Source organism: Haemaphysalis longicornis, unplaced genomic scaffold (genome assembly GCF_048455015.1).
Source record: "Haemaphysalis longicornis isolate Haplotype H1 unplaced genomic scaffold, Haemaphysalis longicornis Haplotype H1 scaffold_4, whole genome shotgun sequence".
Taxonomy (NCBI): Eukaryota; Metazoa; Arthropoda; class Arachnida; order Ixodida; family Ixodidae; genus Haemaphysalis; species Haemaphysalis longicornis.
This window is the reverse complement of record NW_027526361.1, coordinates 37,251,668-37,267,313: the sequence shown is the minus strand read 5'-3', so window position 1 is coordinate 37,267,313 and position 15,646 is coordinate 37,251,668. Positions and strand designations below refer to the sequence as shown.

Genomic DNA, 15,646 nt, shown 5'->3' with positions numbered 1-15,646 from the left:
CGAATTGATCACCGAGGTAAATTCGCTGGCTCCATGGCTGGCTCCTTTATCCCAGTATTCAGAAAAAATGGCGCGGTGCAGGGCCGACGCTAAGGCAAGGGCAAATCAGATGGACGGGAAGTGCATTCATGTCAGCGCATGAAAGCGAATAAAATGTGACATCGCGCTACTGCGATGTGGGTGGGTGTGCGTACCTTTCTCCCATGAATGATATCATACTTTATGCACGCCGCACACCACCGCCGCTATAGCTCAGTGGCAGAGCGCTGGTCTTGTAAACCAGCGGTCGTGAGTTCGATCCTCACTGGCGGCTTGAGTTTTTTTTTTTTTTTTTTTTTTTTTTTTTTTTTTTTCTCTTCATTGTAGAGGGGGGGGAACAACATCTTTATTTGCCGGCTAAAAGGTAACGGTGGCTCTCCCTCGCTAGGAGGGGGGTGCCGGCCGTGACTGCTGGCGTGTGATCACCGCCAGCGCAAACTGCGCGGCGGCTTTCTGTGCGGCCTTGTCTGTCTCGCGCACCGCACGCGCGAGATGGGGCGGTAGTATGTTTGTTTCCTCTTCCGCGTCGTTGCACTCCCACATCATGTGGGTCATGGTCGCCCTCGCGGCCCCGCACACCGCGCACTGGTCCGTCATGAATCGTTCGGGCGTGACATGCACGGCCCACACCGGGGTCCACGTCGCTCCCACTTGGAGTTGTCGGAGGAGCGCCGCCTCCTGCCGGGTGAGGTAGAGATGCATTACAAATACAATGGCGTGTGGTACTTGGCACACAGACTAAACACTGCAAGCACATGGAACCTTCTAACACACCTAGAAACGTTGAGATCGTTGTCAAACAGGCACACGTCTCTCTCTCATATTACAAAAGGTGCGCGAACGCCTAGCGCATCCCGTACAGTTTTTGAGTTTGCAGGCTAGTCGACGTGATTTGAGAAAATTCGCATTGTAATAAACCGAACTCACGCTAATCCCTAATGCATTTACTCGTCGGGGTATTCGTTCAAGCTGGAATTCACTGGAAGCATAGGATGAAACAAGGGGGCAGTCTATCAATCACGCCAGCCAAACCACCAAAAAACAGATTTGCGTTTAAAAAAAAAAAAGGAGGATCAGAAAATTAATTAAGAAATTCATGTGAAAAGCTATCTGGTTAATGTGCGTATAAAATATTGCTAGTTTGCAAGGCGATATTTCTTTCTTTTTTTTTTCACGGATTCCATGTTTGTTGAATCCACGTGCACTACCTGAGTGGGAGCTAGGTTCGTGACGGTACCACAAAGATATATCAAGGATGTAAGCTTCTTGCGAGTAATAAGTCACATAATAAACAGCCTTGCATGCATGCCTTTTCGAACAACGAGAAACCAGGGCAACCACGCATTGTCGGGCCAATCCAAGACCCATGAACCCGCCCGCATCGGGTCTTCTAGCTCCATCTCAACAACAGTCAGTCACTCACAAGGAAACGCACACGTCTATCTCGTACCTTATTATTTATTTTCCCTACTACGACTTTTTGTAATTCTAATGTTCATATTTTTAATTGTACCTATACGTAGTTCATTCAGTGGCTCTAGGGTATCCCGCGGCCGATATACCATGTAGGCATCACGTCCTTTTTGAATTTCACCACTAGATATATTTTTGATGGTGCAAACTTAGCGAGAAGTCAGGGATCCTTTCACGGCTATTATCCAAATAGTATAGTTACAGATCTACTTCAAACATGCCAAAAGACAATTCAGGCCCTTGCATTGCCGACAGATCAACGTGCAAGTGCGGGTTCAAGGAAGCATGTTAAGGTCCCTAGACAGAACTATTTGTTGCAGTGTGTGCGTGTGCGTGTGTGTGTGTGTGTGTGTGTGTGTGTGTGTGTGTGTGTGTGTGTGTGTGTGTGTGTGTGTGTGTGTGTGTGTGTGTGTGTGTGTATGTGTGTGTGTGTGTGTGTGAGGGGGGGGGGGAGTTTTGCCTAAAGAAACCCTAGCACTCGCTTACGCGCTGTCCAGAAAAAAATTCCGGGGGGAGGGGTGTGGCGGGTTCAACCGCCCCCCCCCCTCCACCCCCCTTGCCTACATCCCTGGGCGTGTCTTAAGACCCTCCCCCCTCCCTCCCCCCCCCCCTACCCCGTCCCTCATGAAGAAATTTAAAGTTCATGGTTCCTGAGAGAGAAACAACTTCAAGGAATGTAGGAAAATATATTCCCTAGGTTCTACGAGAGCAGCTGTACCTGTCAAGAGACGAGCTTACTCGCAAGGTCGACAACACTAGCTGTATTTCACCTTGATTGGATGTGTGGAGTTGTGACCGAGCTTTTAAAGGGACCCTGCAACACTTTCGATAAACGCTTTCACTCTCTCCTTCACGTCTGGAAGCACTGCGAAAGCTACACAGTTATCACCAGCACGGAGCGACACTGCGTGATTGCTTGTCGCACCAGATACGTCTTCCGTTTCTGCTTTGTTTTCATGGTTTTATTTTTAAAGTTGCTTTCTAAAAGCGTTCACTGCTGCAACTGGAAAACCGGCCAACAGCCGCCCTCAATTCGGGTCGTCGAAGAACGTCAGGACCAGGGGAGAGAGATTAAAAAAATCTTTTGAGCGAGTTTCAAAGTTATATGATGGACATAGAGCAGTAATTTTTGGCTAAGGTTCTTTGCGACCCCCTAATCTAAGTACTGGGTGTGTTGGGTGACTACGTTCTGCAAGCATTTAGGATTTCAAAGGAAGTTGAAGAAAGTGTTGCAGGGATCCCCTGTAAAGACCGTGTCGGGTTGCGGGCCGGCATGAGATTCGATTATAGGTTTTGGCGCGCCGTATAGTGGAACACTCCGCATTAATTTTGACCACCTGTGGTCCTTTAAGGTGCGCCAAAATCTCGACACACCAGCGTTTTCACTTTTCGCCTCTATCTGAAAAGCAACTACCGAGGCCGGGGGCGGGCGGGCTTGCACTGCAGAGAAACTTGCGTGTGAATCACAAGACACGCTAAATATACAGGCTCTTCGTATAGTCGATCCATCCCTCTCGTTTTTGGCATTGCTTGAAGGCGCGGGTATGTTGCGCTAGCGCCGGTTCCACCTTCATAACACAGGAAAGATGCTCTCGGTACAATGGTAAGGCATGGCGGGAGACAAAGAAGCTTTATTTAAGGGCAGCTACATGAGACTTCGTGTCAACAGATACTTACCAACGGCGTGCTGTGTAAACAAGTAAAATGCATCCCAGGATATTTTTCTTTGCTCATGCGTCAGACGTCGCTGGCAACGCGAACTTGTTTTTTTGTAGTACCGTGAGATGTTGACTCGTGGCCACGCAGTGTAAACAACACGCAAGACTACGCCAGAGGGCATGTTTCCGCGCTAAAAATATATACGCAACAGGACCGTCCTTGAATAGATGCAGCTTTGGGTCGCAAGTGAAAAAGATCATGGTGAAGCTTACTTCATGCAGGCGAGCAGCTGCGCAAAGTAAAGACACCGCGGGTCGGTCCAAAGGGTGGTTTTGGGGCTCTTCGCACAGAGACGCCACAGCGAAGAGAGCTGTAGCATCAGTCCTCTTGAACGCAAACACGAGTGACCTCGTCTTTTGTCCTTCCTGTGGTCGACAAAAATTGTCCGCGGGCATCACTGTTGCTCTTCCGTCATACGTCTGTATCTCCTATACACCGGACAAGGCCGTAAGGTGGACTAGCACGGCGGGGAAGTGAATCAAGAGCCGTCTTCTTTAAACGGTACAGTTTAGGTAGGCTTTAATTTGTTTCCTTGACTTCATAGTTTACAGTGAGCCCTCGTTGCAAAGTAATTGCTATTTTGTGATCATCTCTTTATTCGAAATTATCTGCGGTCTCAAGCCAACTTACATATGTTCAAATCACCACCAAACGCTGTTTATAACAAATATTTTCTTGTTCCGAGACCTCGTTATAGCTGTAATTTAGGCTAAAAATAAATTAGTTGACATAAACAAGGCAAAAAACAATCTGTATAGAACGCCTGCCTTCCTGACTGCCTGCCTGTCTGTCTGTCTGTCTGTCTGTCTGTCTGTCTGTCTGTCTGTCTGTCTGTCTGTCTGTCTGTCTGTCTGTCTGTCTGTCTGTCTGTCTGTCTGTCTGTCTGTCTGTCTGTCTGTCTGTCTGTCTGTCTGTCTGTCTGTCTGTCTTGTCGTTCGGAAAAAATCAAGTGCAAGCTCGCCGATACCTTAACTTTGGTTTCAAATTTCTACAGGAATAGAAAGAAATATTCTTACCGGGCAACTGGTTAAATCTATCGCGGTGACGGCAGAAAGAGCTGTCGTAGACTGTCCTACAAAATGTCTAATTCTCCTTTAGAAATTGTTAACCTTCCAGCACCTTGTGCGACTTTCCGCACAGTTGCAAAAGAAAGAAAAAATAATCAATGCACCATAGAGGCTGAGATGTATGCCTTAGCGTGATGTGTCATTTAATTTCTTTAACACGGCCGGCGCAAGGGCTTAGCGAAGTAGAATACGCACACCATTATTTAGGCGAACCTGAACGAGTGGAATTATACTAAAGAACCTTAACACAGCAGTATACTAGCATCTTAAGACGCTTCATTTTTTACGAAGATGACGCAAATCGGGTGAAATGAGCGTTTTGTCACGTCTTAGGAATCGTCACCATCAAGATACGACGCCGAGGATGCCTCGACATTTCCGTTTTTGTGCAAACCAGTCACGTTCACAGCTACCCTTTCAAAAAACCTCGATCACGCGCGAATACAACCAGTGGTTGCGCAATTCTCCTGGCGTGTTGTAAACAAGCCATCACTTTCCAAAGAGAAGATTTCTCAGTTGCAAGTAGTCGTCTGCAGAGGAGGTCAGTTAACTGCAAGAACGAGGCGGTGGTCTGTAGATGCTTGTGAGGGCCCGTGTTGACCGTGGAAATCGTCGGAAGGGACAGGTAACAGAAATTTGAGGCGACGCTGCTGGTTATAGCATGGCGGTAAGATGGGCCTGTAGGGTCCTGAGGGGCCTTTTGTTTGTAAAGCTGGCTTACGCTTTTGTAAACCGACGAGCTGAAAATGCCTTGTTCACTGTTCTGAGCGGTTACGCTGCGCTAAGCCCAAACAAGGTGGCAACTGTGGGTGAGTCTGCAGATATTCGTGTGCACTGAAACGTACATAGTGACCATTTCAGCTGCTATTCTTTCAAAAAAAAAAAGGCAATTTTTTAGCAAAAGTTTCATCTCAGTGCTTGGAATCCCAGCCGAATAGCTCTAACAGGACGAACCGAAAATTCACATCTGTCTCCGTTAATGGCGGCAGCAGTTAAGGTTTAGCCATGATTAGGAAGAAGAGAATTTCCGGGTCCAGCCGACCGGGGCATTTGTCTCCGTTAATGGCGGCAGCAGTTGCGGTTTAGCCATGAGGAGGAAGAAGAGAATTGCCGGGTCCAGCCGACCGGGGCATCGCCCAAGATTGTCTTAAAAAGACAACAAAAATCCCGCCACAGTGCAATGACATGGAGTGGGGCAAGGAAACGAACATTATGCAGCTGATATGCATTGGTTTTCAGCGCCAGGCCTCCAACCAGTTCCGGTCCGTACCTGCGACTCTTAGCAAGCTGCACCCGAGACGCCGCGCCTGCCAAAGTGAGGCTAACGAACCAGGAAACCGGTCTGCCCCCAGAAAAGTTTGCGCGCCACTCCGATTTTAAAAAGCACCACACGCTGCTACCTTGGCGTCAGTCGCAGCATCGCGGGGGCATCGCTTCGGACGCGCCCTCTCGACTGCTGGGATGAGGAGTCTTCTGTATGCGTGGCTGCTGCTGGCCGGGTGCGCCCTCGTGGTTCCCCGGGCTGCCGCTAAGAGGGTTCCGGTGGAAGGCACGATGGAAGACGAGGAGCAGGCCGCGGCTTACCTGAAGGAGGTCGAAGGGCTACTCAAGGATGGCTGCCTCAGAGTGGCCAACGCCCGCTGGAACCACGCGACCAACCTCACGGAACACAACAAGAACAAGTCCGTAAGCACACGTTTACAGTTTACGGTCAGTTAGATGATGGGAACGTAGAAAAGGTAGCCATCTTTGATTCTGTTAATTTTGTTAGCGTGGCAAACGCTCAGCTATTGGTGGCATGGGACTTCCAGGTGAATTGAACACCCAAATTAGGACCTGGACTTGGGTCCTGCGTAAAATAAAAGTTGGTTCTCTCTCTCCAGGTGACTTATCAGCCTGTTTAAACATTGTAGTTGGAAGCTGCACTTCTCCCAGGACAATATACCAACCAAGCTTTCGACATTTTGTTTTCTACTGCGGTCACATTTGCCTGGTTTAAAGCATTGAAACTGGCTCTAATCGTGCACCAGGAGCATTGAGGTCTCTACTACATCACCGATGTGTTTTTCTTGCAGTTTATTCTTTTTTTCTGCCTTCCTGTTTCTGTTTTCTTCCTCTTTCCCTCATGCAGGATATTCTGGCTATTCTTTACACCGGTAATTAAAAAAAACAATAGATTTCACAGCTCTTAAGCTGTCGCTGTACATGCAGTTTTAAACTCATTTACGCAACAAAAGAAAAGTTAACTTTTGGGGGGCTTACAGTCGGTCACTTGACAAGGATTTATTGATTCGATTGTCTCTACTGGTTCTTTATTCGCTTCTTTACTGTAGGTCATTGAGAGAAAGGAGAAATGGAGTGGTGTTTAAGCGCAGGGCTAAATAGAGTAAGGGATGTTGCCTCTTCTTATGTACTGCAGGTAATCAACTCTTGTAGACCTATTCCTGCTAGTGGTGAGGATCTTGGCAGATGATGCAACCGAGCCTGAAGTTCTGGAAATCGGCGTGATGTGACAACTTTTCGAGCGCTTCTTGACGATGTTGTGCTAAGGCAGGGCAAATCTGCAGAAGGTAGTAGATGTCGACGACGACATGGACGTTATCTGGCGTTGAGTACTCTTTCATAAACCTAGCCGGCTTTCTGGGTAGTTGGGAATCCAGGCTGTCACCTATGCGGATAACTACAACTTTGGTAAACAGCTTCTAAACAACTGAGAGTAGGCTGATGGGTCTACAATTCTTGAGGTCCTTGGGATCTCCCTTCTTATGAATCAGAATAATGTTGGAATTTTTCCAGGCTATGGCTACTTTTTGAGTCTTCAAGCATCCCGAAAATAGTAAAGTAAGCTTTTCCAGAACAATATCTCCTCCCTCCTTCAAAAGATCTACGGTTATGCCATCGTCACGTGCAGCTTTTCCTATTTTCATGCTTAGTGAAAGCAAAATCCGCAGAGTACACTAAACCCCTTTACATCGCCTTTATAGATTACGAGAAAGCGTTTGATTCTCTACTCGCTGCAGCCGTTTTAGAAGCACTAAAAGACTAGGGAATAGATGAAACCTACATGAGACTTCCAGAAGACATATATAAGAGATGCACGGGTAGGATAATCCTCCACAAGCAAAGCGACAAATTTCTGATCTGAGAGGAAGTAAGACAGGGAGATACCATCTCTCCAAAACTATTCACAGCATGTCTGGAGGGGGTATTTAGAAAGCTTGACTGGGAAAACATAGGATTATGGACAAACGGGGAATACTTGAGCCATTTGAGGTTTGCGGACGACATAGTCTTGCTGAGCGAGACTGCAGAACACATGCAAATAATGCTTGATGATCTACAATCAGAAAGCACGGTCGTGGGGCTAAAATAAATATGAATAAACCTAAAGGAAGGAGAAATAAGCATGCCAAGAACGTCTTCTTCTGCTTAGGAAATGAAACGGTAGAAGAAGTAAAAGAATTCTATAACTACCTCGGACAGATGGTTAGTGCTGACCCCATCCACGAGAGAGAAATCCGGTGAAGAATAGATATATGGGGTGCGGAGCACTCGGTAAGCACTCCCAAATAATGAGAAACAAGCTGCCTCTGTCACTCAAAAGAAAAAAAATCTAAAACCAATGCGTATACTGCCGGTGATGACATACGGACCTGAGCAGGCTGATGATGAGGATGAGTAGATGTCGTTAGGAGTTCGCCGTGCATCGTCCACATCGAGCGTGCTTTTCCTAGAACGCTATCCCTGTGAGAAGCCACCGTGTGCGGGCAGCAACCGCACGGGGAAATTCGTGTGGTAGTGGCGCCGGATATCTAAGAAGCTATCTCGAGGGTTTGTCTGTGTTAGATTCGGACCTTAAAATTCTCTATGTCGGGGTCCTACAGAAGGTTGTTTGAGAAGCTGAAGGGACCTACCTCACCAACCTGTAAATTGCCGTGTTCGTTGCTTATTCAGCTGTGTCCTTGCACCAAAGCAACAAGCTATCTTAACTGCGCGTTATGAAACCACCTCCGTTTCATGGGCACACAGTTGAACCCAATAATGGTTAGTGGCTTAAGTACTATGCACCGTAATTTTCTTCCGCAACAGGTTGAAGCGACTGTGGAGATAAACCAGCTGAACAAGGAGATTTGGAAGAACATTACTAAGTTCAGATGGACTACATTCAAGGACGAGAAGACCCGAGCAATCTACAGGCGCAACTCGGTCCTGGGAGCAGCGCTTCTCCCGGATGAAGAGAACAAAGAGGTAATCTGCGCCTTCCCCGCACGCGACGTCCCTGACTTTCACGTGCCCTTATGCCCTTATGTACCTGAACGAATTGCATTCCCTATGAAGCAATGCATTTGGAACGTCATGTAACAGGGAAGCGAAGTCATCATGGGACGTTGCAGGGAAAGAGAGGTGTAGCCAATAAAATTATAAGGTTGTCCTTGCCCCGTTGATGTAAAATGAAGGGGAAATAAAAAAAAACAGGTAATTGATTTCCTCGAAGAAGGAAACATCCGGGAGTGCGAAGAACGGGGAGGATGCAGTTTTATCACCTTGAAAAAAAATTTAGTTTTCTCTCAGAAGCACTCTAGACCTCCGACAGTGCGCCAGTTAGCCGAGCCAGCTTTAATGAGACATATATAGGCTACAAGAAATGTACTTTTCTGTTTCGAGTAGCATCTATAGCTGGCAGCATGACTATATCCCTGGTTTTATGACTTTGTCAACACACATTTTAAACAAATATAACGCCCAGGCAGCACAGTACTGTTTGGACTAACTCAAGCCGATGTACTTTGGCCAGTGATTTTTTATCCGGCCTTTTTCCGGCAGTAGTGTAAGGCCCGTGTCCAAATGCGGGCCTTTTGGCCATGTAGTACGGCCGTACTCCAGTGACTGTGTGTCATCCCAGCACTCATACATTCTACTGGAGGTAGCGTTGAATATTTTATCGTTGCAAATCATTATGGACAATGAACTTTATTGACATCATGTACATAGTACACAATGCCGGAGGCCGGCAGAAAAAGCCATCTCATATAGTACTTGTTTCGTAATTATGATGCTTCCCGCTAAAAGTTACAATTTTGATAAGCAAGATTGTTGTTTAAGAAAATGGGACTGGCTTTAGTTAAGCAAATACGAAATAGGCGCCATGGAATTCCTGCTCTATGAAGGGAACCGTTTTACGTATTTATAGTAGTCCACAGGGAATCGCAAATTCTTAAAGGAAGAAGAGGTGGTTATTCTTGGCTCAGCCTTTCGGTAGCGAGCCATGCTTAACCGGTAAATAAATACGAAAAGTATGGCATCACGTTTTCTTACAAGTTTACCTGCACTACAAGAACTAATATATATATATATATATATATATATATATATATATATTATTATATATATATTATATTATATATATATATATTATATATATATATATATATATATATATATATATATATATATATATATATATATATATATATATATATATATATATATATATATATATATATATATATATATATATATATTTTTTTTTTTTTTTCGGGTGGTGGGATGTAGGGTGCACGTTTTTTTATGAACAGCGAAAATTCACGACTGTTGGACTGTTGGCAAGATAAAGCGTAAGCTTGCATGACATACCTCTTGCCCAGGAAATTATTTGGCTTGCTTTCTCTCAGATGTACCCCGGTGTATTGAGTTTACAATTATTGGCGACAGATTATAATAATATGCCCCCTGCTTTTTTATAATGTGTTGCTCAAACAAAGCAATAAATATTGTTAGTCGCGAAGAGTAGGGGGGTACGACTTTTCAGATTCGCATTTGTTACGTCGACAAAGGGGCGAATTGTAAACTACGACTGGTTTCGACTTTCGAAATCGAGGCAGTTTTCACTGCTTTCACCTGCGTGCGATATTTTTACTCGTGCTCTTTGAGATTCGACTTATTTCTCCAAAGCTTCATGTAGTCTCACCAAACTGATTAGAATACCACATAAACACTCTCGTTATAACGAAATCGCTATTAATATATTCGAAATTTCACAACATCTGAAAATATTTACACGGTCCCAACTGCCGTGCAGGAGGATTAATATGTTCCGCTTTTTACGAAGCTCCCCTTATAATGAAGTCCCCTTCACGTCCAGCGGACTTCGTTGTAACGAGGGATTACTGTGTGCCACCTTATAGACTTAGAAACTGACCGGTAGTTGTTTGCGGAATGGGCGCTGGAAGTTTTCGTCAATCAAGATAAGATTAGGGTATACTTTGGAATAAAGTTTGAAGAATTTTAAAGACGATAGTCTTTCTTGGGCTACTTAAACGAAGAAATTGTGGTCTTTTTTTTTTCTTTATTGCCGGTCTTCGACATTACATAACAATGGGCACACACAAGTTATACAAAATCACACGTAGGGCTGCCAGCCTGACTTATGCTGGCCTTATCATTTAAAATTCCTTAAGTGTCATTGTCTGTCTGTCTGTGACTCGATTCAGCCACCCGGCCAAAGTGAAACAGAATCTGCGCAATAGTTTTATATACTCACAGCCAAACCTAAACCTAAGTCCGGTGGCAATGTTCATACTTTTCACCATTGTTGAACAAGAACAAGACATTACGCTAATGTAAGGCAGAAAAGGAATTCTTAAGTGATATTTGCAGTGTTCCTTTATTAAAAAAATTATTTATGGACGCTTGTTTTTTGCGATATCATATCACCAACTGCAGACAATCGTCTCCTGCTGTTGCCCGCGCCACTATATAGCTTCTGGGGGAAGTTTGAGAAATCAAACTGCAACAGTAACGAAAGGTTCCACTATCTAGATAGGTTCCATGTTCCGCTTGGAATGCACGGCGAGCAGGACAACGTGGTTCTATAAACATTGTAAAAGGGTGCCTCAACTCACTCTCGTCTCCGCCGTACGGCAGCGCTGGCATCGAGGAACCCGGCCTGGAACAGTAGAACGCGGTAAATTTAAATTGACTTGAGCAAACCTCTAGCGTGTTATCTTGGGAGGAACGAGACGGGAGAGGAACGGCATGAGAGGCGAGCGGGAAGGAGAAGGGAGGCTTTTACTTGGCAGGGGCGCCAGTTGACGATCGTCTTTCGTCGGCATTTGCAACGAAAGGAGCAGACACGCGGCCATTTTTATTTCCCGTCAACCGATGCTGGTCCAGCCTAATAAACGCACAGCTTCATGGCATTAACAGTGCTCCATTTTTTTCATTCAGCTCGTTCAGCTAATTGCCGACATGAGCGAGAATCACGCCTCGGCCAAGATATGCCCGTTCAAACGCAACAACGATTCAACCGGGGAATGCAATGTGCCTCTGGAACCGAGTAAGTTCTTCCCTCACGGGCCACTCTTCTACCATTACCTGCCGCGGTGGCTTAGTAGCTACGGCGTGGTACTGCTGAGCACGAGGACGCGGGTACGATTGCCGGCCGCGGCGGCCGCTTTTCTGATGGAGGCGAAAAGCAAAAACGCCCGTGTGTGCGAGATTTCGACGCACGTTAAAGATCCCCAAGTTGTCAGAATTCATCCGGAGCCCTCTGGCGCACCTCATCGCCTGCGTGGGGCGGCGCGTTAAACCCTATAAATAAATAAATAAATAAATAAATAAATAAATAAATGAATAAATAAATAAATAAATAAATAAATAAATAAATAAATAAATAAATAAATAAATAAATAAATAAATAAATAAATAAGTCTCTTCTACTATTCATCTTGGCACGAACAAGCCCTACTTTGCATCAAAATTTGTATGTTTATAAAGCACCCCAGCTATTGGTGTGGGAGCGAACTTGTCGCTCGTTTTGTTTTTGTTTGCAATAAAATTTACCGTGTTATTTGCTTCCTTTTTTATTTGTAACATGCAAATAATGGCTGCACATTAGTAATGAAACTTGGATATATTAAGTGTGCAAGGACCGACCATACACTTAGCCACGCAGTCGCGCTTTCACTTTCGTTTGTAAGTACTTCGCCTGGTTTGAAAACGCTGACAAACCTCTATAGTGCCCAGCAAGACGCACGAAAAATTTTCTGAAAGTGTCAAACCATACATTGAAAGGTTGTTGCTGGAAAATAGCGCCGAAAAATAAGTAGGTAACGCGTCGGTTTCCAGTTCATGGTGTGCACCACGTATTTGAAGAAGGCCTTCAGTTAGCTTAAGATTGATCAATTACTTTATGTTCTTGAGGCTGAGTACAGGTTGAAGTGATGTTATTGTGCTCAATCAATGTTAGGTGCACTCACCTAGGGGGACTGCAATCTCAAAAGTGAGGTTGAAATGCGGTCGGTGAAACTAATCTTAGTCAGAGCGGAAGCCGAAGTTAGGTCGTATTTCCACCTTTGGTGCCGCCTATGATATTGACTGCCAACGTTGGTGTTTTCGCAATGACAGCCATAAAGAACACGCTCGAGGATTCCAGGAACTACGACGAGCTGCTTCACGTCTGGAATGAATGGCGCGCAGTGTCAGGAAAACCTGTGAAGCAGAAGTACCTTCGCTACGTCGAGCTGGAAAACAAGGCTGCCAGGCTAAACGGTAAGTACGAACACGTTTTACACTTCGCGAAGCTTTTATGCACGTACAAAAAAAAAAAAACACGTACCGAATTCGTAGCCATATGAGCACGCTATGTAGTTATGAGCACGTTATTTGCTAAGTGTAACAAAAGCAGTGTAAGAACGCATGTTAACCTGATAAAAATTCAACCGAAATTCATAGAATTGTATTGCGTAGTATTCTTAAGCCGTTTGTCTTGAGTGTGAGTTTTTTAGAGCCAAATTTTTTGGTGTTTCTAAATCCTGTCCGACCAATTGTCTCCATTTACGCTATTTTAACGATTACAGGTGGAACTTTCGCGAAATCTGCATTATTGTGGAAATGCAGGGCGTTACACGGTTCGCCCTATTCGTAATCCTTTTTATATTTTTTATATTTTTAGTTTTTTAAGATTTCGTGCGACCACTTATGTCCATTTACGCTATTATAGTGATTATTACAGGTGGAACTTCCGCAATGTCTGCATTCTTGTGGAAATGCAGGGCGTTACACGGTCCTGGCTGTGGCAAAGAATGCTACGCATTAGAAACACGTAGAAAATCGGTGCGCTGAGCCAGACACCGCAGCAGGCTTGGGAATCCCCAGGACGTGCTCACTCGGAAGCAGACCACTTACTGGCCATACGAGTCATTCATAACTTTCTGCCTCTGTGGCTTGGTTAGGGGGAAAATTCTGAACTGGATTTTTAAGTATTAGTCCAAGTAATGGTTAAGAGCACGCAACCAATTTGAGAACATTACGGGTATAAGAGGCGTTAAAAAATTTACGTAAAAAAATGTATTTTTCACACTCTTCGTGGCCAAATTTCCTGGAAAGTTTCGCCATATCGATCCCCTGCGTCAGAGAAAGAATTCCTTCTTTGAATTTCAAGTTTCTGTGCTCAGCGGCTTGGGCTGCATGATGATTCCACGAAACAAATAGCTGCACATTAACTATCTGCATGCTAAAATTTTGCCGATACTTCAATTCGTTTCCAAACCTTGTGAGTACTCTTAAGACGCGAAAACCAATTCAAAATAACTCCTCAAACAAGGAGGTAAAAAGTACGGCCGGATGTGCTTACGGACCTGTGTGAGCTAATGCTGTACCTTAGCTTTATTTTAGGGGTGAAGCTCGTTAGGGGCTCGGGCTGTTGGCGTCTCATGTCATCGTCGTAACCGACGTCTCATGTAGTCACGGTATTAAAACACCGGAACACTCGTTTACGCCTCGCGCTGGAGTGCATCGTAACGCGTACTAAGAAAACACCAGGACACTCGCTTAGGCCTCGGGCTAGATAGCTTCATGCTTAAAGACAAAAGACTTTTGCAGCAAAGCTGTATACCTCTACCCCCAACCATTTCACCTCCATTGGCAAAAACGCCAAGGTGCCAGGAATACGTTTACACACTGCATGCTTCGCCCCTCCCCAGGTTTCACATTAGTTGAGATAGCCCGAGATTTTATTTCTCTAATTTTTTTTCGGGAACCTTTGCAAGAAATGTAGATATTATAGACGGTTTATTTATTTCAAACTAATCACAGGTTCACAGCGATTCCATAAAATATTTTCATCTTCACATGCAAAACAGCCCCTCCTACGTAAAAGCAGCAAAATTTTGAATGTTTTATTTTTAAAGCATGGCTAAAATGGAGCCTTTGGGTTTTTGCCGTATGAGCCTGAGGCGGGTGAACCATGCTTACGCGTTAAACTCGCTTGGAGAGCTGTACGAGCATCCGTGGCTTTTTTGCGTCCCGTTTTCTCCCCAGCGCTCCGGCCAACACCCGATGCCAGGCCGGCGACACTTTCAGCTCATTTCATTTCCCTCACTTTCTTTCAAGGACGTTCGGGCGTTACAGAGACGAGTGGAGCGTACAAAAAATACAATATAAGAGAAAGAAAGGTCAATAAAATGCTGGGTTAGGGCCTACTTGAATCTGTCGTGTGCACGCATGGAGACTATGGAGGCAGGAAGGCTTCTCTAGCCTGCAGTGGTCTGAATGAAAATAGAAAGTAGCGTTAGTTCTTAGCACACCAATTTATAAAACTGGTGGTCAGTACGAGAAGAACGGTACGCTCGAGGTGCTCGAATCCTGTTTGCTTTTTGAAACTAAAAACAAACTTTTCATGGCTGTAGAATCGTTCAAGTTGGTTTTGCCCGACCTTTTCCCCCGATATATATCCGCATAGAGTAGTCACTGTTATTAATCCTTCCAGCTTCGAGCCCTGCCATCGGCCGCATCGTAGGCGATGATATCTCCTGTATATTATACGTTTCGTTTGTATTTTGTTGAAGGTTTTGATGACGCCAGCCAGATGTGGCAGGAGACTTACGAGTACGAAGGTTTCGAGGAAAACATGGAACGGCTGTGGAAGCAGTTGGAGCCCCTGTACAAGGAGCTGCACGCCTACGTGAGGTCGAGACTGGTCGAAGTGTACAAAAACAAGATAAAAAAGGATGGCCCCATTCCAGCTCACCTACTCGGTACGTGGTGTCTTTTTTACCTCACTATATACAAAGGAAAGAACATCAATGTCGCACTGAACGGTCGTATTGAAGTAACTTCATGGCCACCATCAAGTATCATGATGTAGTGTTTGGTTTCGGTTTATTCTTACGCTGTGGATATCGTTTGCTTGTAGCGTCGCGTAAATCTAAAAAAAAAAGGTTTTATTACACCTTAAGGGAACCATGTCTACTGAACTGCTTCTTCCAGCAGAATTGCACTGTATATTATCAGGCCTTGCGTTTAAACTGTGAGCCGCCCTCTAGTTCGCTTTTAGCCAAGCTTCTTCA

The 15,646-nt window shown here is 45.0% G+C and overlaps 1 protein-coding gene and 1 non-coding gene across 2 annotated transcripts in view; both read left to right on the top strand.

Annotated features, from left to right (window-relative positions):
* LOC144179714 (angiotensin-converting enzyme-like) overlaps positions 1 to 15,646 on the top strand; it is a 65,470-nt gene that overhangs the window by 40,978 nt on the left and 8,846 nt on the right. Inside the window, exons 15-20 of the mRNA XM_077708157.1 lie at positions 5,475 to 5,613; positions 5,683 to 5,984; positions 8,388 to 8,546; positions 11,526 to 11,634; positions 12,705 to 12,848; positions 15,146 to 15,334. Coding sequence (XP_077564283.1) covers positions 5,475 to 5,613; positions 5,683 to 5,984; positions 8,388 to 8,546; positions 11,526 to 11,634; positions 12,705 to 12,848; positions 15,146 to 15,334 — 1,042 coding nt within the window. The remainder of the gene's footprint in view (positions 1 to 5,474; positions 5,614 to 5,682; positions 5,985 to 8,387; positions 8,547 to 11,525; positions 11,635 to 12,704; positions 12,849 to 15,145; positions 15,335 to 15,646) is intronic.
* Positions 242 to 313, top strand: Trnat-ugu (transfer RNA threonine (anticodon UGU)). Its single transcript has one exon. It is a non-coding gene; the product is annotated as a tRNA-Thr (tRNA).